The 24002-nt window shown below is 41.9% G+C and overlaps 2 protein-coding genes across 3 annotated transcripts in view; both read left to right on the top strand.

Annotated features, from left to right (window-relative positions):
- Nucleotides 1-15050, top strand: part of col4a6 (collagen, type IV, alpha 6) — a 143695-nt gene extending 128645 nt beyond the window's left edge. For both annotated transcript variants that reach the window (XM_040046078.1, XM_040046077.1), the window contains exons 28-49: nucleotides 6-224; nucleotides 377-535; nucleotides 976-984; nucleotides 3389-3559; nucleotides 4315-4458; nucleotides 4838-4960; nucleotides 5559-5740; nucleotides 5821-5884; nucleotides 6512-6586; nucleotides 7025-7132; nucleotides 7240-7350; nucleotides 7482-7553; nucleotides 7937-8056; nucleotides 8147-8263; nucleotides 8460-8621; nucleotides 8744-8842; nucleotides 8959-9111; nucleotides 11252-11368; nucleotides 11450-11641; nucleotides 11734-11905; nucleotides 11999-12113; nucleotides 12260-15050. In XM_040046078.1, coding sequence (XP_039902012.1) covers nucleotides 6-224; nucleotides 377-535; nucleotides 976-984; nucleotides 3389-3559; nucleotides 4315-4458; nucleotides 4838-4960; nucleotides 5559-5740; nucleotides 5821-5884; nucleotides 6512-6586; nucleotides 7025-7132; nucleotides 7240-7350; nucleotides 7482-7553; nucleotides 7937-8056; nucleotides 8147-8263; nucleotides 8460-8621; nucleotides 8744-8842; nucleotides 8959-9111; nucleotides 11252-11368; nucleotides 11450-11641; nucleotides 11734-11905; nucleotides 11999-12113; nucleotides 12260-12520 — 2945 coding nt within the window. In that variant the 3' untranslated portion in view covers nucleotides 12521-15050. The remainder of the gene's footprint in view (nucleotides 1-5; nucleotides 225-376; nucleotides 536-975; nucleotides 985-3388; nucleotides 3560-4314; nucleotides 4459-4837; nucleotides 4961-5558; nucleotides 5741-5820; nucleotides 5885-6511; nucleotides 6587-7024; nucleotides 7133-7239; nucleotides 7351-7481; nucleotides 7554-7936; nucleotides 8057-8146; nucleotides 8264-8459; nucleotides 8622-8743; nucleotides 8843-8958; nucleotides 9112-11251; nucleotides 11369-11449; nucleotides 11642-11733; nucleotides 11906-11998; nucleotides 12114-12259) is intronic.
- Nucleotides 15051-15913: 863 nt separating this feature from the next.
- LOC120742666 (ankyrin repeat domain-containing protein 46) lies at nucleotides 15914-23845 on the top strand. Its single transcript, XM_040046093.1, has 4 exons — nucleotides 15914-16042; nucleotides 20300-20642; nucleotides 22464-22622; nucleotides 22947-23845. The coding sequence occupies exons 2-4, from the start codon at nucleotides 20332-20334 to the stop codon at nucleotides 23161-23163; spliced, it is 687 nt and encodes a 228-aa protein (XP_039902027.1). The 5' UTR covers nucleotides 15914-16042; nucleotides 20300-20331; the 3' UTR covers nucleotides 23164-23845.
- Nucleotides 23846-24002: the final 157 nt, after the last annotated feature.

Here is a 24002-nt window from a genome sequence, read left to right as displayed (position 1 = left end):
TGCAGGTTTCACTGGACCCAGAGGGGACCCTGGTATTCCAGGTATCCCAGGGCAGAGTTTTGATGGGCCCAGGGGTAAGGACGGTCTCCCAGGCCGTCCTGGAGCCAAGGGCCAGCCTGGAGAGGTGCTAGGAGCTACACCTGGATTTCCTGGTCAGAACGGTTTACCAGGAATTCCTGGAGACAAGGGCCAGCCGGGAACACCTGGAGGACCCGGAATGCCTGGTGGGTAGCAGGATTTAAGTCAGTTACTTATTTTAATAAAAACAAATAAAAACATAGTATTCGATGGGTGTCCTGAAATAACAAATGTCAGCTGACTTAGCATTCAAATGCTTCTGCAAGCAACACTTTGTAAACAAAGTCTGTTCTTGAAGGGTTTGATGGACGTCCTGGCGCTCCTGGTCGAAAAGGAGAACGCGGAGTTAACGGTTTTCCTGGTAATCCTGGCCTTCCTGGGCCTCCAGGTGACCCAGATGTTCGCATTCCTGGTCCACCTGGCCCTGATGGTAGTAAGGGTCTGAGAGGACCACCAGGTGAGAGAAAGAAATGATTTGGGGGGTTTTGTTATATTTTTTGCACATTTTACACCCGAATTTGTACCTTTGAGAGATTCTTAGTGTGAATTATTGCAAAAGAAGGTGAAATATGACTTTGTTGTGATCTCTACTGAAATCCTTCACCTCTCATCCCTGCACCAGCTCTGGTTCATTCCTCTTTTTTTCACATCGTTCTTTCACAGTCATCCATCATCACAGTTGCCCGTTTGAATCGTGTTGTTGTTTATCAAACACTGCATCACCCACGAGAATGTCTTCTCCTTCTTTGTTTTTGTATTGTTGTATTTTTCCATGTCTCTGTTCTTCCTCCTTGTCACTTTCATCTTTTTTCCCAACACCACCACCACCATCATCATCTCCATCCATCCTCTCATCCCTCCATCCTTTTTTTGTTGGTGTTGGGTCACTCGTTATAGGCTGCCCAGGTGAGACACTCTTTCCCTCGTCCCATTGTCCATCTCTCCTCCCTCCCAGCCGCGCCACCCTTGGCTTGCATTTCCTCCATCCTCTTGCTGTTGGTGTATTAGAACAAACACTTGAACTGCTGCCTTCATTTCTCATCTGCGCTGCACACAAATGTCCATCTCCACAGTGCAGTCGTGGAGTCTCGTATGGGGTGTAACACCACGTCTCTGGAAAAAAAAGATGGTAAAGGAAAGTAATTAATATGAAGGTGAATGAATACAGAGGCAAAGTAAAACATTAACGCCTATATTATTTATTATTTTCAAATTATTTTTGATTAATTGAATGGCATATTAATTTATTTATGTAATTTTATTTTTGTTCTTTATTTATTTTTGTCTTTTGGGAGGGGGTGGAGCAGCTTACCTCCTCCAAATATAGTGTTACCTCATTATCTAAGAGACGATGACTTTTGCCTATGTTTGATGAGGTGCTTCATCATAATCGTGCCATTTGACTGTGTTTGCATCAATAACTATTTTAAAGTACATAAAACTATGATGCTAGAAGGAAATGACATCATCACACCCCACAGAAAGACTGAACCAGATGGATATTTTGTAACAGTTCTGTAAACAAAGCATTTCCGCAGGAAATGTGAAAACCACTGTTTGCTGTTCTTACTTGCAGAAACGACTAACCTCATTGTGAACTAAGTGTTTCTGTCTAATCAGTTCCAGATGTGTTTGATGAATTAACTGTAACAGGTTTGTGTGAAAATTGAAGATTTGGGGGCAAACGCTGTTTAACTCAAAGCTAGAAGCTTTTTATTTTACACTCTTGAAAGGACTTCTTATTTTCAGCGCATCCTTGCATTGATCAAAAAGTGATAAGCTGCAACTTTGCAGCACAGATGTGCTGAAAATGGGTTCATTTTTTAAGAATGTAAACAGTAGCAGTTAGTGTGCTTTAGATGGCTTAACCTTGCTAGTCTGGAATTGCACTCAGAAACAGTATGATTACCAATCGGCTGGTTCTCCTGTAATGTGAGTATCAAAATTAGCCACACTGAGCTTTCATATCTCTGCAACAAAATCTGCAATCTGGGTGCAATTACAGACCAATCGCAGCAATGAAGTATTGTAAAGAAATGTGTGATGGCATTGTTGTTGCTGTTTGCAAGGCTGCTTTAATATGTGTTAAAAGATAGAAAAACTAGCTTAAAACCTGATTGTTCAGAGGTAAGTGTATTCATCATACAAAAGATAATAATACATATTATTCTATTATGATACAGTTATGGTCAAAAAGAAAGATTAGCCTCTTAAATTCTAAGGTTGTACCTATAAGAACATAATAAAGATAGTCTGGTCCTTAGCAGGTCTTAAAATTAGGCAAACACAGCCTCAGATGAACTACAAAACATGTTGCATTGTGTATTTAATAAACAAAAACAAAAGCAAAAAGAAGAAGCATTGCGTTAAAAGTGTAGGAGCGGTCCTACCAGCAAATTCGCCCTCAATCAGTCCTGCAATGCTCAGTGAAAATGTGCAAGAGGTACATCTCAGACTCTACAGGGCTCAGTTGTCATGTTAAATGTTAAAGGTCATTAGCAGAGATGGGCAGTAATGCGTTAAAAGTGATGTAATCCGATTACTTTTTCAAGTAGAGAGAAAAGTCAGGGATTACTACTACAAAAAAGTAATTAGATTACTGTTACTTTACCGTACGCTCACTGTGTTACTGCGTTACTAAGTAACGAAAAAACAGGCAGCAGACTAATTACACGGAGGATAACGAGATGATGGGAAACGGGGAAACACAGCTGGAACTAATCAGACATAACAGACAGGGAGGAAGCAAAACTGACAGGACAACAGACTATCAAAATAAAACAGGAAACATGAGACACACACACTAAAGCATGGACTAACTGAACACAGGGAACCAAGGCAGCGAGAGACACGACTGGGGAAACAGATGAATAAACATGGAGACAGAACTTAGCATGCGTGATGGAGCATCGACACAGGGGAGACATGGAAACAGAACCAATGACTTAAATGCTCTGTTCAGCTGTGCATAAATTAATTTCTGTAACCTTCATGAACTGAAGTAACGCTGTCAAGAATACTGAGCCAAGATTATTAGAAAATGATGTGACTGATAAAATCATGCAGAACATTATCAAGTTATTGTTGCTAAAGGTGATGCTAACTACTATTGACTTTTGGACTACATTATGAAATGTGTTGTTGTTCATTTGAGGTTGTATTTGTGTCATTTTAAAATCTGGTAAGCACCCGAAGACTGCATGCTTTTCCAGATAATTAGCCAGCAGCCCTTTTTCCATGTGTCTATATGAATGTCAGATTGTTGTCAGTGTTTTGTTTTTCTCACTGTCTCTCCTTCCATTATTGGCAGGTTTCCCTGGTCGGAAAGGAGAAAGAGGAGAACCAGGTTTCCCAGGGCCTGCTGGGATGAAAGGAACTCCCGGACGACCTGGTGCTACTGGGTTACCAGGAACAAGGGGACGCCCCGGTTTACCAGGACCAGGGACTATAGATGGAATACCAGGAACGCCAGGAAGAAAGGGTCTGCAGAAGTAGTTTTGTTTTTTTCCAAGGCCACATTTGTCATTTTTAGTGGTGTCGTGTTAGATGTTGATCATGACTTTACTGACTATGATGATGGACAGAGTGATCCTACTGGTTGGCTCCCACATTATAAAGGCATGGTTGGGGAATTCATATCACCATTGTACGAACATCAGTAATACGGTCAATGCTGCAATGTACTGACCATGGTGTGGTGGTGAACAAGATTCCTTTTTTAAGATTGTTCAGGGAGTTTTTAAGACAGCCCGATAACAATGAATTACAAATTCTGGTCAAACAATTCCAAGATATCTCACAGTGTTAGTAGAAGCCCAGATAATTAGGTTAGACAATATGTTTGCATGATTTTTAGGGCCAAGTTCAATGACCTCAGTTTCATCAGAATTTAGAGGTCAACAAGTCTGTATGTCTGTAAGACATTCCTGCCGTTTAACGCACACTTTTGCAGGTTTGTGTCGTCAGGCTTCGAGGATAGATAAACCTGAGTGTCATCTGAATAACAAAGAAAATGTGTGCTGTACCCTTGAATGATGCTGCCTAAGGGAAGCATGACCTCTCAGTTCATTTTAATTCTTATTAGCGCAATAGAGCCAACCAATGACGGGCAAACGTTTCACTTTTTTTCTCTGCTTCATATGTTTCAGTTACCCGTCCAGTATTACTGACATTGTCACTGCCATTCTGCTTTGTTACAGATATCATAATAGTGACTAACTATGCTAATTTCCACAGGTGACAGAGGCATCCAAGGAATGATGGGCTTCCCTGGATTTGCAGGACCTCCTGGCAGTTCAGGATTTCCCGGAGTGAAAGGACAGCCTGGAGTGCCTGGAGCAAATGGACGCCCTGGGTCGCCTGGATTCTTTGGAACTAAAGGTAAAATATCCCCCAAAGGAATAAGTGTACTGATCCTGGGCCAATAAAAGAATAAATTAGCAATGCTAATGCTACTCCTTGAGGTTATCATGAGGCAAACTGTGTGACATGGTTACGCATGGCTACAATTCCCCCACTGTTTGTTTTGTTCCTGCCTAATACTTGGCTCTGTCACAACAGCATCTAAAGGGCACTTGCTGCAAACAATCTCACATGAACAAGTTAGACTTTTAATGGCATCCCAGATATTTAGTTTTTGTACATTTGAATTCCATTTGTCCTAAGGCATTCCCATTGGTTGGTAGGTTTCTGCAGGGCTCACACCATTAGATGCTCATCCTAAATTTTGGGCAACATTCCTCTGTTTTTACTTTGGCAGGTGACAGAGGATTACCTGGTCCACCCGGATTTCCTGGTAGACCTTTTCCATCTGAGCTTGTACAGAAAGGAGACATCGGAGACCCTGGAATAACCGGCCTTTCTGGCTTTACTGGACCCAGAGGTAACATGGTGCTTTGTTTCTTTCAGAACGTCACCGGATAATCTGAAGGGCATAAATTAACTGCAGACTTTATTAGGATCTTCTGGTGAATTTTAAATCATTTAGAGAAGAGATTCATATTTGTTACATATTTTTTAAAATAAGCAATTTTTTCATAGATGAGGACTTCAACACTGAATTGGTGGATGAAGCTGAGAGGACCAACACAATAAAGAGGGCCGGGGCAGTGACTCAGATTAGTGGAAATACTGCCTCGCAGACAGAGAGCATCTACGGTTGCCTGTGTTGGGATACCTCTCAGCTTAACAAACAAACAAAATATCATGTACTGTGCTCTTAAAGAAGGGGGAAATTATCAGTAAACCCCTAAAACAGCATTTTGTTACATGCTGAAAACATGCTGTAAAGTTTAGCACTTTGATACGGGAGTCTCCAGATACTGACCTTCAGAGCCAGCCCCAAGTTCCCACTAGTGGAACTGCAGCTGTTCGCACTTCTGCAAAATGTAGGCTCTCTAATGAAGAATTTAACTGCTTTTTGCTGCTGTGAACATCCATCACCTTGTGTTACAAACTCTGATCTTTCTCTGGGTTAACAGGTGACAAGGGTCAGCCAGGTGCACCTGGTCGTCCAGGACGACCTGGAGCTCCTGGTTTCCCTGATGTGAGTAAAGGGCTGCCGGGAGAACCTGGCCTTTCTGGGGAAACAGGACTTCCAGGCTTCTCTGGACAAAAAGGAGAATCTGGAATTATGGGATTCCCTGGCACTGTGGGACCAAAAGTAAGAAAAGATGCATATACATGTAGCAAATTTTGCCAGGCAGAGATTAAAATTCGGATGTTTGTTTGGTTTTTTTTTAGGGCAATAATGGCTTTCCAGGTTTATCTGGAAGGCCTGGAGAAGTTGGTCGGCCTGGTGCCAAAGGTAAGAGTACATATTAGTGCCGTTGGATATAACGATATGCATCGGATGATGATATGAAAACATCTGTATTACACTATCATTTGTTTCGTTGTGTCCCAAAATAAACTGTTTACAGCAATATTGTAGTGGCTATATTAATTTCTAATAGTTCTCACTTTCTCTTATATTTAAAAAAAACGCACTATGCATGGGCAAGCGACTGTTTTCATGCATTGTTGTTTGCAGCATGTGGCTCTGCCATCCGCTTGTTTATTTTCCACATAAAAGTGTCACAATAAAGCCGAAGATCCTGTTCCAACTTTTCAAAATAAACTGACGCGATGATAATATACATTATTGTCAAACGTCAAATTTTGGAATATGCATTAATGAAAATACCTCAAATAAGGTACACGACACCCAGCTTCACGCAAGTTGCCCGAGATTCACAGAATTTACAGAAAATGTTACATTTTTGTGATTTATATCGTTGTCAGGACGATAAATGTGTTATATCAGGATATGAGATTTTGTTCATATCGCACAGCACTAGTACATATGAAGTCTACCATCAGTGATAAACATCTTCTTTACATCTGTTCATAATCAAATCAAACATCCATTGACTTAAATGCTTTTTTCTCTTAGGACTACCTGGAGAAACTTTTGGTTATCCTGGAGCACCAGGACTTAAAGGCCGACAAGGAGATTCAGGGATCCCAGGTAAGACTCACCTTACTCGGTTACGGTGAAACTTTATTTGTCATGGCCATTGATCAGCAACCACTGATCAATGGCCATGAGTACCATTCTCAAAGATTTGGGGAACGGCTGCAATCACAGCATTGTAAGATGGTGAAAGATGTACCCTTAGGCCCCCTCCTCGATTCAGAGATGGTCTTTCCCTTTTCACATCTCTGTAAATAAAGAAAAGCATCCAGCAGCACATCACTTGTAGTGTTGTTGTTGTCATATTTTACAAACTTGTTGACATGGATCAGAATTTACATTTTCTTTATGTTTTATTTTTAGTAAAATAAATATATTTAGTGCAGGTGAAGAAATTCTTAGTACTGTGGGACAAGCTTTTTGGGAGATCAGAGTTGGTCTCCAATCTCTGACTTCTTCAGAAGTTTTAAAACATTTTAAATATGTCGACAGGCGACCAAGGGAAAGTTGGTGAACCTGGCGATAATGGATTTTCAGGAAATCCAGGTTTCCTCGGACAGAAGGGGATTCGTGGTGAACAGGGGCGGTATGGAATAATGGGTGAGTAACTCCTAAGAAAACAAAGTCCTGTTGCAGTAATTCCTTCATGACGTCGTAGAGATTTGTATTTACAGAAAGTGTTGAGATGTTGTTTTTCTTCTCTGCAGGCTCTCCTGGTTTCCCTGGACCAAAAGGTCAGCCTGGATTGCCAGGAATAGGAAGGGGGCCTGATGGGCTTCCTGGTCGGCCTGGATTCCTTGGAAATCGTGGGTTTAAAGGTGAAAGGAAAAAAGAAAATCCACTACATTCATACACTAATCTTACAATGATTTTTCCAAATGAGGTTAAAAAATGGTCTTTTCCAGTGTTTTTAATGTTTTGTTTGTTTGTTTTATTTTTGTTATTTTAGGTTTTCCTGGACCACCTGGTTTGGATGGCCTTAATGGCCTAGCAGGACCTAAAGGCCTGTCTGGAAACCCAGGCAAGAATCACATTTCACGCACCAGCTGATTCTATATTTCTTGCTTTATTTCACAGCTCACTACTCACTCAGTACTCAGTAAACAAAAATGAGATGTACAATAAGCCAGATAATCCAAAGCTAAAGCTAATCTTAGCATGACCCAGTAAGAATAGATGAATGTATCAAGTAGTTATGGCTCGATAACTGAGGAAAGATGAGCAGTTTTGCATTTTGGCCCTTTGTGTGTCTGCAGAAAAGGAAAGTTCATTATTCAAAGCTGTGAGGCATACTGCTTTGGCAAAGCTCAACCTTTTCACCCTCTTCATCAGGGTCAACATACGTCTGATTGTTTTAGGCTTGCAAAGATGAAAGATTTAACAACTTTGTGTTTTTTAATCTAGGTGCAATTCTGGGAGGTAGTCCTGGCCTTTCTGGTAGTCCAGGGTTGAAGGGAGAAAGAGGTGTTTCCCAACCCGGTGTTCCAGGGTATCCCGGCCAAAAAGGACAAAGAGGAGAACCAGGTGAAATAGACTTCAATGAAATAAAAAATGTGCAGATTCAATGTGCAATAATATATATAGCAATAGATTTTTTTACTTTCTGTATATCAGGTCCTTTTGGATTAAAAGGGAGCCCGGGTAACCCTGGACCTCCTGGACCCACATCAATAGAAAGCTTTCCTGGACCTACAGGAGATGCAGGTCTCCCTGGACTGGATGGACAGTATGGTAAATACATTTCCTTAATCAATTTTGATTATTTTGTTTTCCATTCTCTTCTTTTTTCACATTTTTTTCTTTTTTCCCTTTATATTCTCCTATACTTTTCTATGCTTAGTTTTTCTTTCTTTTCCCTTTAACGTTAATTTATTCAACCTTCCTTGAATTGAATTTCTCTCTTCCTCTCCTTTTTTCTTTCTTACAGGTGTCCAAGGTCCTCCAGGTATTCCCGGCCCACCTGGTCCAGGCACAGCTCAGGGAGACAGAGGTGACCCTGGTCTGCCAGGCTTCCCAGGGAACCCTGGTACAAAGGGTGAACCAGGATTACCTGGAGGTCCTGCATTCCCTGGCAGACCTGGTTTAAAAGGTGGAGTATGGCTAAAATACATGGCATGAACTAAAAATGCTGCTTCTTCTTTTCTATGTTTGCTCCTATATGTTTTCAATTAAAAAAAAGATAAACTGAAACATTATGTATTTGCCCTTCAGGACAAAAGGGTGATGGTGGTTTTGCTGGAATTCCTGGTGTCACGGGTTTTAGAGGTGACTCTGGTTTTCCTGGAAGCAAAGGAACGGCAGGAATTAGAGGTAGGACAGCATAAGTCTTTAGTTTCCCCCACTCTTTTTCCCACAATTTCTTCTTCATTTTCTTCTACCCTTTATCTTTCCTCCATCCCTCTTTTTCTCCACCCTTTCCCTTCCAGGGTTTCCAGGTCCAAAAGGTTTGCCTGGAGTCATATTTCCAGCTTCACTGCCAAATGGGCCATATCCACAAGGTGATCCAGGTTTCCCTGGTGAAAGAGGAAGCCCTGGTAACCCTGGAGAGCCTGGTCAGTCTGGTTTTCCTGGGCGTAAAGGTGAGTTTGAAGGCACAAACAAAGTGTAAATTTATTAATTATATCCATCCATCTTTGCATGCATGCATCCATCTATCTGCATCCACTTAACCTGAACAGAGTTACGGGGGCACCATTATAACAGAGACATCCAGACTTCCTTCTCCTCAGTCATTTCTTCCAGCTCTTTTGGGTGAGTCCATCAAGGTTTTCCCAAGCCAGCCAACATACGTAATCTCTCCAGCATGTCCTCAATCTGCCTCAGGGCCCTCACTGAGAACACCTCACCTACGAAGCACCTGGGACGGACCTTAGTCAGATGCCTGAACTACCTCAACTGGCTTCTTTCAATGTCAAGGAGTAGTAAGGGACTTCTCCAAGTCTCTTCCAAGTGGCTGAGCTCCTCATCCTGTCTCTAAGGCTGAACCCAACAACTCTTGAGAGAAAGCTCATTTCCACCTCTCGTATCTGCGATCTGATTCTTTCAGTCACTACCCAGAGCTCTTGACCAGGCCTTATTCATGAGTAAGAGTAGGAATGTAGATTGACCAGTAAATCAGCTCTCTCTTTATCATGATGGACCAATGCAGCATTCACATCACTGCAGATGCAGCCTGCTCCTCTCTCCCCTCACTTGTGAACAAGACCCAGAGATATAAGAGGGAAGTTACTTGTCCCCTACCCCAAAGAGGCACTCTACGCTTTTCCAACTGAGGACCATGGCCTTGAACTTTGAGGTGTTAATTCTCATCTCTCCGTGTCTCCTTTTGCCATAAACTGCCCCAGATGGGATTTGAAGGGGACCAGGGGCTCTGCCGGATGTTTCCAGCACACCCTCGCTGTCTGTTTGTGTGTGCCTGTCCTGTCTAAAATTCCAACCTGCCACCTGGTCCAGCTCGTTCTAACGACAGCTCTACTCCTCTCTTCACCCGAGTCTCCAGAATATACAGCGGCATATCTGACATATCTGATTATGCAATTACAAAGTTGATCATTGACCTTCGGCCAAGGAAGTCCTAGTGCCAGGCCCACTAATGGACTCCCATGTATTCGAAGATGGTGTTCAGTAAGGGTCAGCTGTCGTTAGAGCAGAAGTCCAATGACAGAACACCTTTCGGGGTCAGACAGACTGTTTCTCCCAGTCACACTTTCCCAAGGTCACACTGTCATTGTCCCCCAGAAGGACAATGAAGTCACAAAGTGGGGTATTTTTCCGCACCCCACTCAGGGAACCCAAGAAGGCTGTGTACTCTGAACTATTATTTGACACGTAAGCGCAAACGACAGTCAGGTCCCCGACCCTGTCGTCCTTTAGAGAAAACTCCCAATGTGCATGTACCCAGCCAAGGGATTGCAAGTATACTCAACAGCTCTCACCAAGGGCAGCTGCAGAGTGGAGCAAAGTACAACAACTCTGCATGAAACTGTTTATGAACCCAACCTGTGCATTGAGGCAAGTTCCACTATATCAAGCCGGTATCTCTTGGCCTTAAGCACTAGCTCAGGCTAGTGACATTTCATGTACCCAAAGTCAGTTTTAGCAACTCGGGATCAGACCACCAACCACAGACTTTCAACCACTACCTAATCTACTCTGCATCAGACTCCTCCTGCAAGTAATGTGTCCACAGGAAGGGTGGCCTCATGGGCTAAACCCTGACCACCATTCACTTGCTGACAATGTTCTCCTCTAGGCTTGGCTCAAGTATGGGGCCTTTTTAACTCCAGTCCAGCCAAGGAACAATGATCCAAATGGTTTGCGTGATTCAAACTTAGTTTACCCTTTTCACCCAGAATAAGTTGCTTTGGGAGAACATACCAGAGGTTAATTGCCACCAACAACATAGCTTCTACGACGCATAAATCCCTCCATCACAATAAGATGGCATTGGAGGAGCATTATCCTTCATATCCTGCAGGAAACAGGAGCTGTTTGTTCAGCTTAGGGTAAGCTAGTTTGCTTCCATTCAAATGCAAACAAAGTGAAAGAAGGCAAACGTTTTTAACATAGAGTTTTAAAATCTGCTTTCCCCCCCTACATCAATATAAATAATATGCAGCTAATCTGGCATGTTTTAATGTACAGAGAGAGAAAAAACAATAATAAAGTGAGAAGATGAAAAATGAATGATATGCAGTGTAAAATATTCTCCTGCTGCAGGTACTGTGGGGAACCCTGGTCCATCGGGTAGACTGGGCAGGACTGGAGTTCCTGGTTTTCAAGGACCTCTTGGGGATCCCGGACCTCCTGGTTTCCCTGGATCCCCAGGAGCACAAGGTCAGGATTTTAGTTTATCTTCGACTTTTTAATAGCTTATCACTTCTAGCATGTTCTTATTCTTTCCCCCGTCTTTCTCAGGGTTTCCTGGTACAATTGGCCCTCGCGGCATTCCCGGCAGCGTCGGCCGCAGCCACAGCATCGGCTACACTCTGGTTAAGCACAGCCAGAGCCCCCAGGTTCCCATGTGTCCTCAAGGCATGGCCAAACTGTGGGAGGGCTACAGTCTGCTGTATGTAGAGGGACAGGAGAAGGCACACAACCAAGACCTCGGTATGAAAACACTCTCAGGCTCTATAAATACTAGTTATAGCAGTCTTTGTGTGGCACAATTAAAGGTTTAAAACCTCCCTTTGTCTCTTCAGGTCAGCCGGGGTCGTGTCTCCCCAGGTTCAACACGATCCCCTTCCTCTACTGCTCGCCCAGCGAGATTTGCTACTACGCTAGCCGCAATGATAAATCCTACTGGCTCTCCACGACCGCATCCATACCCATGATGCCCGTGGAAAAGGAGGAGATAAGACCTTACATCAGCAGGTATTGTACACTGTGTTACTTTAGTCAAGCTGCCTGTCATATACATGTGCATACAATTAATGAAGCTTTCATCTGATTATATGAATAACACAGGTGTTCAGTATGTGAGGCTCCATCTCAGGCAGTGGCGGTCCACAGTCAGGATATGACAATCCCCAACTGTCCTAGCGGCTGGAGGAGTCTCTGGATAGGATACTCCTTCCTAATGGTACGTAGTTAATGGCAGCTTCTACCAAACAGATTTAGACCAGCAATTAGATGAAGAGATTATTTCTCCCCATGGTTCTGCATACTGCCAAATTGTCTTCAGAGATGTCATATTTAAAAAAAAATGTCCTTTCATTTCTGACACAGCACACAGCAGCTGGTGCAGAGGGCGGCGGTCAGTCCTTGGTGTCTCCCGGTTCCTGTCTGGAGGACTTCCGGGCGACTCCATTCATCGAGTGCAACGGCGCCAGGGGCACCTGCCACTACTTTGCCAATAAATACAGCTTCTGGCTGACAACCGTGGATCCAGAAAATGAGTTTACCTTCTCGCCAACCAAGGAGACGCTGAAGGGAGGCCAGGAGCGCTCCAGAGTCAGCCGCTGCCAAGTGTGCAGCAAGATCTTGTAGTAGGCAAAGGTGAAAGATGGAGGAGTGAGGCGGGGAAACATCAGGAGGGGATTCACTAACATTTCAAGAATTTATGATGGAGGATGAGATGGATTTAAAAAAGAACACGTGACTGACTGAATGGACCTTTCTCCTGTGCTGTGATGGTTTCAGAATCGAGTCGAGCAACATCGACCCCATTTTGAGAGTTTTTTAATCCCCTGTAGGAATGAATGGTTTATAAAAAAGAAGAAGAAGAAGCTGGAGGTAGGAGGAGGAAAGAGAAGAGTCCCAGTGTGAGCGATCTTCTCGAGATTATCACTGATAATGGTGCTATTGTTTATGTATGTGTTTATTACGTGTCAGCTTTCTTGTGACAGATGTCAGCGAGAATCATTCTCGGCTACCTCGGAGAGTGCCCCCACCCCCGTTTAGCAAACAAGTGCCCCGCACACACGTTAAGCACCCAATTTAAAGGTTATCAGCTCGGGAAGTTGGCCGTTATTGGTTCTTGTCGCTCCCATAGATACTGACAGCAGGCAGAAAGTCTCTACACCAACTCTTTTAATGCTGACTAGTGGAAAGTGGAGACGGGCTGATTGTTCGTGAACTCATGATTGCTGTTCAGTTAGGTTTAAGACATAGACAAGCATAAGGTATTTGTAATCTATGAGAAAGCTCAATTTTAAAGGGCTTCCTGAGATTTTACTACAATGTTGGTACAGAGAGACGTCTGACTGTCATATCTATGGGACAGACAAGCCTACAAATGCTTTTCAATGGGCTGATCACGTTTGAAGCGGGTACATAAGAGCTTAATGTGAGATGAGAGTAAAATTACAGATTGCTGGTTGATTTTAAGGTTTTAAAGCGAGTTTGCATTATCATATTGGGCTGATCTGAGCAAAGCAGATATAAAGCTTCACTGAAATTCAATCTTTGGGAAGATTAAACCTGTTTTCTTCACAAACATTTTATTCTACAGCAGTTTAGCACCACGAAGGTGCCCACTGTAAACACACTGGGGATTTTTTCATGTGTTGCATCAATACCTGCAGTATATTTGATGTCGGCCACTTCATTATTGGTTTGAAAATCAACTTGTCAAGACATGTGACTTGCTTGAGGTAAAAATGGTGTTGAAGCTATCCTTTGTTTTTAAGTTTTTGTGATATTTGGATTATTTGTTGGTGCCTTACAATCGGACGTGTGAATTAAAGGAGTTTTAGCTTCATGGAAAGATTAAAAAAATCTGTGGAAAACTATAACTCATTAGCAAATTATTTGTTGTATAAACAAAAAAAGACTAGAAGTATTTTGTTTATTGGACTCCAACAAAAAAACATAAACAAAGCAAGTTTCATGTCTTTAAGTGCTGGTTTTCATATAGAAGGTGAGAAGCATCATCTGTTTTGGGGAACAGAAGGAACTTAGAAACAATCTAAAGTATTCCTAAACATGTCAAAGTCCCTGCGTAAGCTTCACGTAAGCCTGTGTACATTTCACAGTGGGACTCTCAGGTTGCTGCTACGTTACCGTTAGTATGACTTTAAAGGTCAAGTCAGATTTTTCTGTGCAACAGCTGAAATGACAATAGAGAGCTGTTGTTATTGCACTGATGTGGACACAGATGGTTCAGAACATCAAAGGGGCATACATATCTCCACCTCCACTCTCACAGGTTTTCTCTATGCTGCGACCAAACAAGTATTTCTTTTGATTATATCAAACTTTTTAAGACTGCCATTCGATTGCATTTTGCAAAAAGACACAAAACACACGCTCTCTGATAGATGAATTATTGCTGTACATAGTGCTTGCTGTATTTTTCAGCAAATCATGTTAGCGCAAAGGTCTATGATGTTGTTACTCGGTTATTTTCTTTTGTTTTTGTGTCCTCGGACAGGTAAGAAGGTGGCAAAAGGACAATTCTGTGCCTTTAAATATAGATTTTGCAAAAACAAATACAAAAACACACAAAAAATTAGAAATTGTATCTGTATTTGCATTAAATTTGGTTTTCCTCTGAGTCAAACAGGTTCATCTGTGCTTGGACAGTGGAAGCTACAGCATGACTTGTAACCACTACGACCTCTAGCACGTCTCTCTCTGCTGGTAGCCCTGACTTTAACGCTGTGCCACATAGTACATTTGTGTCTGTATTGCTTTTTTTTGTAATCTAGATTTGTAATTATTGAGTCGTGACACTATCCCCTGGTTTTATTTACTGAGAAGTGAGGGAATGGGAAGGTAATGATGTGTACATTAAATTTTATGGAAAGGAAAACATGCCTGTGTTTTTATATGCGAGCTATGTTCACCGCTGATGATTAGGATGCTAACAGCACACTTTATTGCCAGTTTGGACTTCACCGCACGTTCAGAGCCAAATGGAGAAACATGCTTTAAGATCCCTGAGTGACAGAAAAGAAATGCAGTTTTCCTCAAAGAGGATCCATAACAAATCAAAAGTGGCAACGCAACATGTCTGTTCCTGCAACGTGTGTTTCTGTGCTCACACACTTTGAAATAAAGTCTCAAAACTACTTAACAAATGCATGTTTTTGTTTTTAGCTCAACATGAGGAAGTGAAGTGAATTTAAATATAAAATCTGTAAAACCGAATGTTGCTGCCAGTGGTACTGGTTCATTTCACAAAGTGGATGTAATAGAGCAATAGAAGATACAGCAAGACGGTTGAAACATGAGCACATTTGGGTGTTCTGATAGGACAATGACTCCAAACACACATCAAAACTGTTTTTAGAATAGATAAAGCAGGCTAACTTTTACAGAAGGGATAGGCCTTCTCAATGGCTCCATGGTCCATCTCAGAAAACCAACAAGCTTTAATTAACTCTGCCATGCTGCCAAGAACAGTGGCCAATCCAGCTGGAAGTATGCGGTTGTTTATGGCTACCAAAAGCATCTTAGCAAAGGACATTAACCCAAAGCTTAGTGGAGGAATCTACTTTTGACCATGTGTGGATTAGAGAAAATCCTAATTAAAATTAAACTTGTGCATCTGAATTCCTTTCCTTTTCTTTTTTAGTCATTACAGATGTGTGCTCTAATCAATCACTACACCCTGGAAAGAAAACAGTTCAAAGAATTTATTAAAAGGCCAAAGTTACCATGTCATGTGACCATGATGATGTAAGATGCGCGAAAGTGATTAAATAAAAATAATTAAGAACAACTATTACAAAAAGGAAAAGGCCAAAACAATATCAGAAATGAAAATTGCAGAAGAGATAGATCACAAATTCTGTTTCTGACTCTTAGTTTTTATTCACATTAATAATTTTTATACGTTTCTATTTAAAATTGGAATAATGAAAGAAAGATAGATAGATAGATAGATAGATAGATAGATAGATAGATAGATAGAACCTTCGCTCCAGTCCAGTAGGTGGCGGTAGTTCACCTTATCAAAAGAAGAAGAAGAAGCGGAACTCGTAGCACAACAACAACATTGTTAGCAGCATTAGCTCGCAAAAAAGCGAGGAGACTTTTTTCTTCTTATTTGGGTCCCATTAACAGGTGAGTGTAATAACCGAGGGCCGTCAGAGAGTGTGAATGTGCAGTCTGTTGCCCTGTGTGCTTGTACGGTCGGAGAATCGCACATTTGTGAGCCGTTTCAGCTATGTGCACAACGTTAGCTCTCAGGCTAATGCTAGCTCCTAACGTTTTATTTAGTGGTTGTGTGCAAAAGTCACTGCATGCAAAGAGTTCTCGTACAGGATGAAGATTAAGGTGTGATGATGAGGATGCAGTGCTGTTGGATTTGTCCTCCTTGGTGAAATAGTTAGTCGACAGCCAGAGAAAATGACTACACATTCATGAAAGCTGATTTCTCGAGAGCTTTTTGTATTCTGCTCGTTGTATCCTGTTAATGACAACGTATACTTGGATACAGGCGTCATTGATACTTGTGGTAACGAGCGGTGTGCACGGATGGGTCCAGATACTCAGAAGGTTAGACGTCAAGATGTTTTGTGTGTCAGGTTTCTTTACTAAAACTCATATTTCTTGAACCACAGAGGCCTAGAGATACACGCAAGATTTACCACGGTTACATCAGTTGTCTTTTTTAAGATCTGAGGAGGTTTATTGCATACTGACTTGTCTCGTTATTAAGGGTTCAACCTTCAAATGGTTGGTGACCTCCACAGTCAACATATCCCAGTTCAACAAGCATCTTTGGGATGTGGTCGAGCGACAGATTCTCATTATGAATGTGCAGCTGACAAATCTGGACTGACACTCAAAGCCATTATACAACACGCCTCATTCATACAAGCACTTGCTCTATGCTTTGAAATGCTTTCTATCTAACATTCACACACATTCATACTCAAATGGATGCATCGAAGAACAGCTTGGTATCTTGCCCAAGGATACACGCAGACCGGCCAACCTTCCAGTCAGTAGATGATCTAGTCTACCGCCTGAGCAACAGCCACCCCATACAGTGTGATGGGGTTAGGGGTGCTGATCATGCAAATGTGGACCAGAATGGTTCCAGCATCTTGTTAAATTTGTGCCTTTTCTAAGCAGCATTTGTATTTTTCTATTCTTTAACTTACTGCTCTGACTGAGGTCGAGCCCGTTGTCCAAACAATTGTGTTTGACCTGGGCTAAAAGTCGATGTTTGAATCAACTGTTATTACTGTTGACAGAGGCCAAGTGGAGATAATCTTGCATAAGAGCACAAAGGAATTTGTGCTTTGATGGCAGAGTGATAAAGTCACAGCTGTGCAGTCACAGCAAACATCAGGTATAAATAAACAGTGCTGAGTAGCAATAAGTGACCATAGGTGTGTGTGAAGTTGAGATAGTGTGTGTGTGAGGTCAGCATACAGGCAGAGTAGAGCCAGTGTGACTCATTCAGGAGGTTGGATTTAAAAAAGAAAAGCAAACACCCACAGTGGTGGGGACCATGATTTGATCTGTTAATACCTGGTTAAAGCATGTGTCTGTAGCTGTAATGCTTAAAAGTATAAAAGGTAAATTAAAAAGTTGGAAGTGAACAGCAACAAGATCCACTGTTTGATTTCTCACCGATTTTTACACTGGCTGCCATCAGAACTACTTAACATAGAGTCAGCAAGGTGTTAAAAATGTTCAGTTGGTGAGCCGGTGTGAGTTGTACCCTCAGGAGTTGCATCCAATGTGGTCTTCTGCTGCTGTAGCCCATCTGCTTCAAAGGTTGATGCTCTTTTGTCTGCCTGTCAAGAATTAGTCGACTCTGCTCATTCAAAAAGGAAAAAAAAGAAGGTAGTCCACTCCATGTTTTGGGAATAACTTGTCCATTCCAGTCTAGTTAATTGGACGAATAACAAGCAAAGAAGTCAGAAGTAGAGCAGAGCGATATGGCCAAAAATATTTATCACGATATAATTTGAAAATTTGCAATAACGATATAACTGACAATATAATTGACACTAGACAAAATACTTCACAACTCCACAACTTTATTAGTGCAAAAAAACCCATCAATGTATTTTCACTTAAACAAGCAGCTGTTTTTATGTGCGTTAAAGTTATATAAAAACGTAACAGTGCAAATTCCTTGCTGACAGTTTAACCAAAAGGCATTTCCAGTGGAAACTGGCCGACATATCCTCAGCATAACCATGTATAATATCCACAAAACTTAAAAAAGGTTATACACACACAATACGGTAATGTTATGTTGAAGCACAGTACGTATCACTCCGCGAGGCGCCTGCCTGCGATAGCCGTAATGCTCCAACAATCCATCAAGCGGTGCGGGTTCATAGCTTAGCAAAGTCGTACTAAAACATTTGACAGATTTTCGAGCGCCGTGTACATAAAATCGTTTCGAGGTCAGTAAACACAACCAGAATTCATACATAAGGCACACGGGATTATAAGGGACACTGTCAATTTTCAGAAAAATCAAAGGATTGATTTTAAGTGTGCCGTATTTTCCAAACAACACGGTAATAACGACGGCCCGCTAGCATGCTCTACCAAAAATAGTGCTCTGTTGTGTATCTGACGGACGAAAGCTAAACCAGTTCCACACTGAAGTTGCAGCATTTTTACAAACCAGTTCTGGTTCATCTGTTTCATTCAACGATCCACTTTCGCTCTTCTCATTCTGCGTCGCCGCCATGTGCGTATGTAAACAAAGGCACTGCGCATGCGCATTTTACCCATATTCTATCGCGATATTTCATTTTCTTATCGTTGCCCAAAATTACACCGGTATTACCGTGAACGGTATGATATGGCCCAGCCCTAGTCAGAAGTTCAACAACAGAAACGATGCAAAGCCAAGTCAACTAGATCATCTAGCTAGTGTACTTACGGTGCTGGAGCAGTGTTGATCGGTCCAACGTGAGATTCACTACATGTGGACTTAGTATGACCTGAGGTCCCAAAATCACCACTTCTTGCTGCTACTTTTTCCAGTCCCCCAGAAAACACACAATGCCTGGTAGACCCCATGAGAAAGGCTTTAATCAGCACTCCTACTGCGCCAAGTCAGAGTGATCTTACTGGCTGACTGTACAAATGAAAAAACACAGAAATTCATTACAAAAACCACATTCAAAATAACTAATCTGGCACTCGCAGCAAGGTGTACCTAACAAAGTGGCCAGTGAGTGTAAATAGTTGTCAGACACAGACTTTGACTTGAAATTTAAATAAGTACCCCATAAATACTGCTGGTGTTATACTCCTTGACTTCAATATATCTTGGTTTATTTGAATAATTTTTTTTTTTTTTTTTTTTAAAGAGGAAAATACACAAATTTGTAATTTTGGACGACGCTGTTGTTGCCGTTTTTCTTTTTTTTTTAAAAAAAAAACTTCCAGTAAAAACTATGCAGAATAAAACCTTAAGTCAAAATATTCTTTTCTCCTAAACTGCTCACAGAAACTTAGAATAACTGCAGGTACAGAAACGCACAAACAGATCTTTCATGGTGTGTGTGTGTGTGTGTGTGTGTGTGTGTGTGTGTGTGTGTGTGTGTGTGTGTGTGTGTGTGTGTGTGTGCGCGCGCACGCGCTGAGATCTTTGAGTGTGTAATGAACTTTTAAAGCTTTCATAATGAAAGGGAAAAAAAGAAAAAACTTATGAGCTATGTGATTCTTTGCCACTAGGTGGCAGTACTCGCTGTCTGAAAGTGAGAGAGGGGAAAGAGCTAATGTAAGAAAGGAGAAATGAGAAATCACTCAGCAAGTCTCGAGTGCAGGTTTCAGAGATGGTGAAGAGAAAGCAGGAGAGGAGGATTCATCAAAAAGTGTGGTTAAAGATGCAAACACAGAAAACAGGGAGTTTAAATGTGTTTGATAAATGTGCCTAAGAGTTGGGAGATGGACTCAACCTCATTGATCCCTGACGCTTAATTTCAAAATGCCAGCCGAGTAATCAGGTTCACTTTAGATAACTGTCATGCTAGTTAGACGAGAGAAAGATGAGGTGCAGTGACTTTAACTCTCAGATGAGGCAAGAAAAAAAAAAGGATGATTTGGATTGTGATGGAAATCCGAGGAGAGGAAGCAGTATTTCCAGTCTGAAACTTGACTTCTTTTCTTTAAAAAAGCAGAGAAATCAGAGAAAGTGAGGAAACAAGTTTAAGAACTGAGCGTCTTTCAACACTTGCTGCTCAATTTACACCACCCTTCTTTCTAACAGGGGAGACAGATGCAGGCAGGTGGAGTGGAGTGGGGTGGGAGTGCTTCCCGAGGGAGCTCAGCATGCATCTTAGTTCAGCATTTAGAAAACATTTCCACATTTTGCCTCTTTGTTCACCGTCTCAGGTACGCTGGAATTTTCGGACACCCACTCGAACATGTCCTATGTCTTCATCAACGACTCGTCGCAGACCAGCGTGCCTCTGCTGCAGTCGTGCATCGATGGAGACCTGCCCTTCGCCAAGAGGCTGCTAGAGACCGGATGCGACCCCAACATCCGTGACAACCGGGGCCGCACCGGCCTCCACCTAGCCGCCGCCAGAGGGAACGTGGAAATATGCCGCCTCTTGCACAAGTTCGGGGCCGATCTGCTGGCGACGGATTATCAGGGGAATACGGCGCTGCACCTGTGCGGCCACGTGGATACGATACAGTTCCTGGTGTCCAACGGGCTGAAGATCGACATCTGGTAAGAATTCAGAGTTCAGGTGATAACAGTGAGCTGTTTCCATCCTGAGCAACTTAATGTTCTCTCATTTTAACTCCACTTTTAATTTCATGTATATCAACTATTCAGAATCATGTAGTCATGCATGATTCACGATGATATGGTAGAAGCTAAAAGACATGCGGTGTACTGAGACTGTTTGGGTTGTAATACCCTCTCTAAACAACTTAATCTGCCCTTTAGAGATTTCTGAATGAATGAAAAAGCACTAAACTCAAATTAAACTGCAATGAGCAAAGCTGCTCTAGAGATGATCTGAATCCACAAAGAACTGACAACAGAAAAGAAGCAAAAAGAAACAAATTTAAAATTGAGCAGACAGCAGTACTCTGAATCTTCAGTCGGAGGTTGGTGTTAATTCTGTCAGAGTATTCATTTAATGTTATTTGGGTTGTTTTTTCTTTGTAACTGCTTATTGAGCATCTTAAATATATAAAGTTAGTTGGGGAATTTGAATCAAAGTATCGTAAATTTCATGAATGAAAGAAATATAACTAAAAGATAAGTCTTTTCTATGTAACTGCTGCTAAAATCCCACTGGTGGAATTCACCTTTCACCTCTCAGCAGAGCGAATCGAATGACTTCCTGTCCCTTCGGGGGGAGTGCACTGTTGCTCCCCTCAGAGGAGACGAGAGGAGTATTTGGTTCTGTTTGTTTGCAGTTTTAAGTCCAGTTTTCAAACTATTGTGTTCAAATCGTGTGTGATGGTAAACACCAATAAGAGTTCGAGCTGATTTCATTTTGAGGGAAAATCGGGTCAAGGTTGCACCAGATGTGAAAATTGTTAAAACCTTTAGATCACGCACATTTTTCTTTTGTATGGATCGTCTTCAACCTTCACAACCATTTACTATCATCTTGGGCACCATGAGTAGCATTTCACCTTTACCAACTTTTGGGTTATCAAGTAAGTTGTGAACAAACTAAAGCTGAATATCTGATGTTTCTCTGGGAGACTTTAAAGCTCTGATAAATAATCCTGTAACTGAAGAGTGCAATAAACCAGACTTTGTGTTTTTACTGGTACTGTGATATCGCTCCCCAGCAGACACAAAAATGATCTCGTGAGCATGAACACAACAGGAAGTCTCTGAACTCTTCATGCATGTAAATCTAAACCAGTGTCTGGAAGTGTCCAGAAACATCTCGTCGGCTTTGGAGCTCTTTTTTCGTCCACCTAACTGAATTGCACATAGTACACATTTTGCTGTGTGTGTTTAAATGCTTACAAGATGAATGGATACGGATAAGCTAACAGATCTCAGTCACCCCATGGCAAACACAAGAGATGACCTCATGCTGCTGCTGTACCGATTAACCTCTTTTTAGACTGTTAGACTTGTCCGACGGATGCCCCTGATGAAGCTGCTGAAATATGACACAAACACTTAAATACTTTCTGGTTTTTCAGGGAATTTTTGGGAGTTGTGAAATTGTTTTAATTCACTAAATGAGGTCATCACTTACTGCTATGAGTTGATGTTACGTAAATCACCCATACCACGACAAAGCCACTACCAAGGCCATCTGACTCATTGTTTGCTGGGATTACTAAAAAGGATTCATTGCTTTCAGTTGAACTTAACAAAAACATTAGCTTTTAATTCTACTGTGCAGACTAATCATATTGTTTTTATCTGCAGGCTACATGTGTGACTGTAGTTATGTATGCACAGTTGTGGAACAGCATATTCACATCATGGAGGTTTCCTGGTTCAAGTTAATACAAAACTCGTGTGTTGGATAAAAGAAATAATAGATTTCTTCTGTTCTTACTGCAGTAACCACAACGGATCGACTCCTCTGGTGCTGGCGAAGAGACGCGGAGTCAACAAGGATGCTATTCGTCTGCTGGAGGGGCTGGAGGAGCAGGAGGTGAAAGGCTTCAACAGAGGAGCCCACTCCAAACTGGAGACCATGCAGATGGCTGACAGTGAGAGGTGAGCAGAGCTGGAAGGAGAGAGGGTGGAGAACCAATCAGGGCAGATCATGCAGCCAAAGCATGATCTGTCCTGATTGGCTCTCTCCTGCAAAGCAGGTAGAGTTTCAAGCAAGACTTCACACAGCTTTAAGAGCAATAATACTGACCCAGAGAACTGTTCTGTGCCTGCTTTAAATTAGACTTAAAATGAGATTCTGGAAGGGTCTATCTTCATTTTAGCTCCTACACTGATTGTGGGTTTTCTTAGCTTTACCACAGAAAAAAGGAACAAGAACAGAGTTACATGTGAGAGATAACAAACTTCTGTGTGTGTGTGTCTCAGTGCGATGGAGAGCCACTCCTTACTGAACCCGAACCTGCAGAGCACCGAGGGCGTCCTGTCCAGCTTCAGGACCACCTGGCAGGAGTTTGTGGAGGACCTGGGCTTTTGGAGGGTCCTGCTGCTGCTGGTGGTCATCGCCCTCCTCTCCCTGGGCATCGCCTACTACGTCAGTGGGGTCCTGCCTTTCTCCACCAGCCAGCTGGAGCTGGTGCACTGAGTAAAGGCTGGGAAGAAGGGTGCGGAAGAGGCAGTAAAATAAATGAATGAAGGTCTGCGTTCAGCTTTGTGTATAGAACAAAAACCCAGAGTTTTGTTTCTTTGTTGCCCACATTTGATCCTTTTTATTGTGGTCTTAACAACATCATATGATCCTGTTAGTAAAGCGACGCAATTTAAAAAATATTATAAATATTTTTAGGTGATTAACGAGAGAGGACGGTGACTCAGAGACTTCATGTGTGGCCTAACACCTCGACTCATTGATAGACTCATTTCCTCTTCCTCACACTTGTCATGTCATCCCTGTTTGCTCTGTTACAAGCTGTATATTGCTGATGTTTTGTATCTTTTCATTGTTTTCTCCTCACTTGTTATTTATTCAAATGTCTTTGGTGTGAATTTTTCCCTCGCTGTCCTTATTTCACACAAATACCTGCAGCCTTTCTGGCTGGAAACAGTTTTGTCAGGATAACAGAGCCGACTGCAGAGAAACACCTGGGCTGAGTTTAGATGAAGCTTCAGGTTTAACTGGGATTATGGCAGCAGATTAATGCTTCTTACTTTGTTGTATATTCATTTTATCTTAATGTGCTTTTGTTAAAGGTTTTCAGTGTTTATTCCATCAAACATTTGAAGTCATTTAATGTGCAAAATGAATAAAATCATGACTGTAATCTGCATCAGGTTAGAGCGTCACTTTGTCACCAACTCAAAACTTTATTGGCACACAGCAGCTAACCTGAGCTTTTTACAAAGCGCAAAGAAAACAGGAAAGACTGCAAATCTGTAGAAACAGGCAGGATTAGTACTCGCTGTAAATGAATATACATACAGAAC

This window comes from Simochromis diagramma, unplaced genomic scaffold (genome assembly GCF_900408965.1).
Source record: "Simochromis diagramma unplaced genomic scaffold, fSimDia1.1 OVJJ01000338.1, whole genome shotgun sequence".
In the NCBI taxonomy this organism is placed as follows: domain Eukaryota; kingdom Metazoa; phylum Chordata; class Actinopteri; order Cichliformes; family Cichlidae; genus Simochromis; species Simochromis diagramma.
The sequence above is the reverse complement of the archived record's forward strand: the minus strand, read 5'-3'. Positions and strand labels throughout refer to the sequence as shown.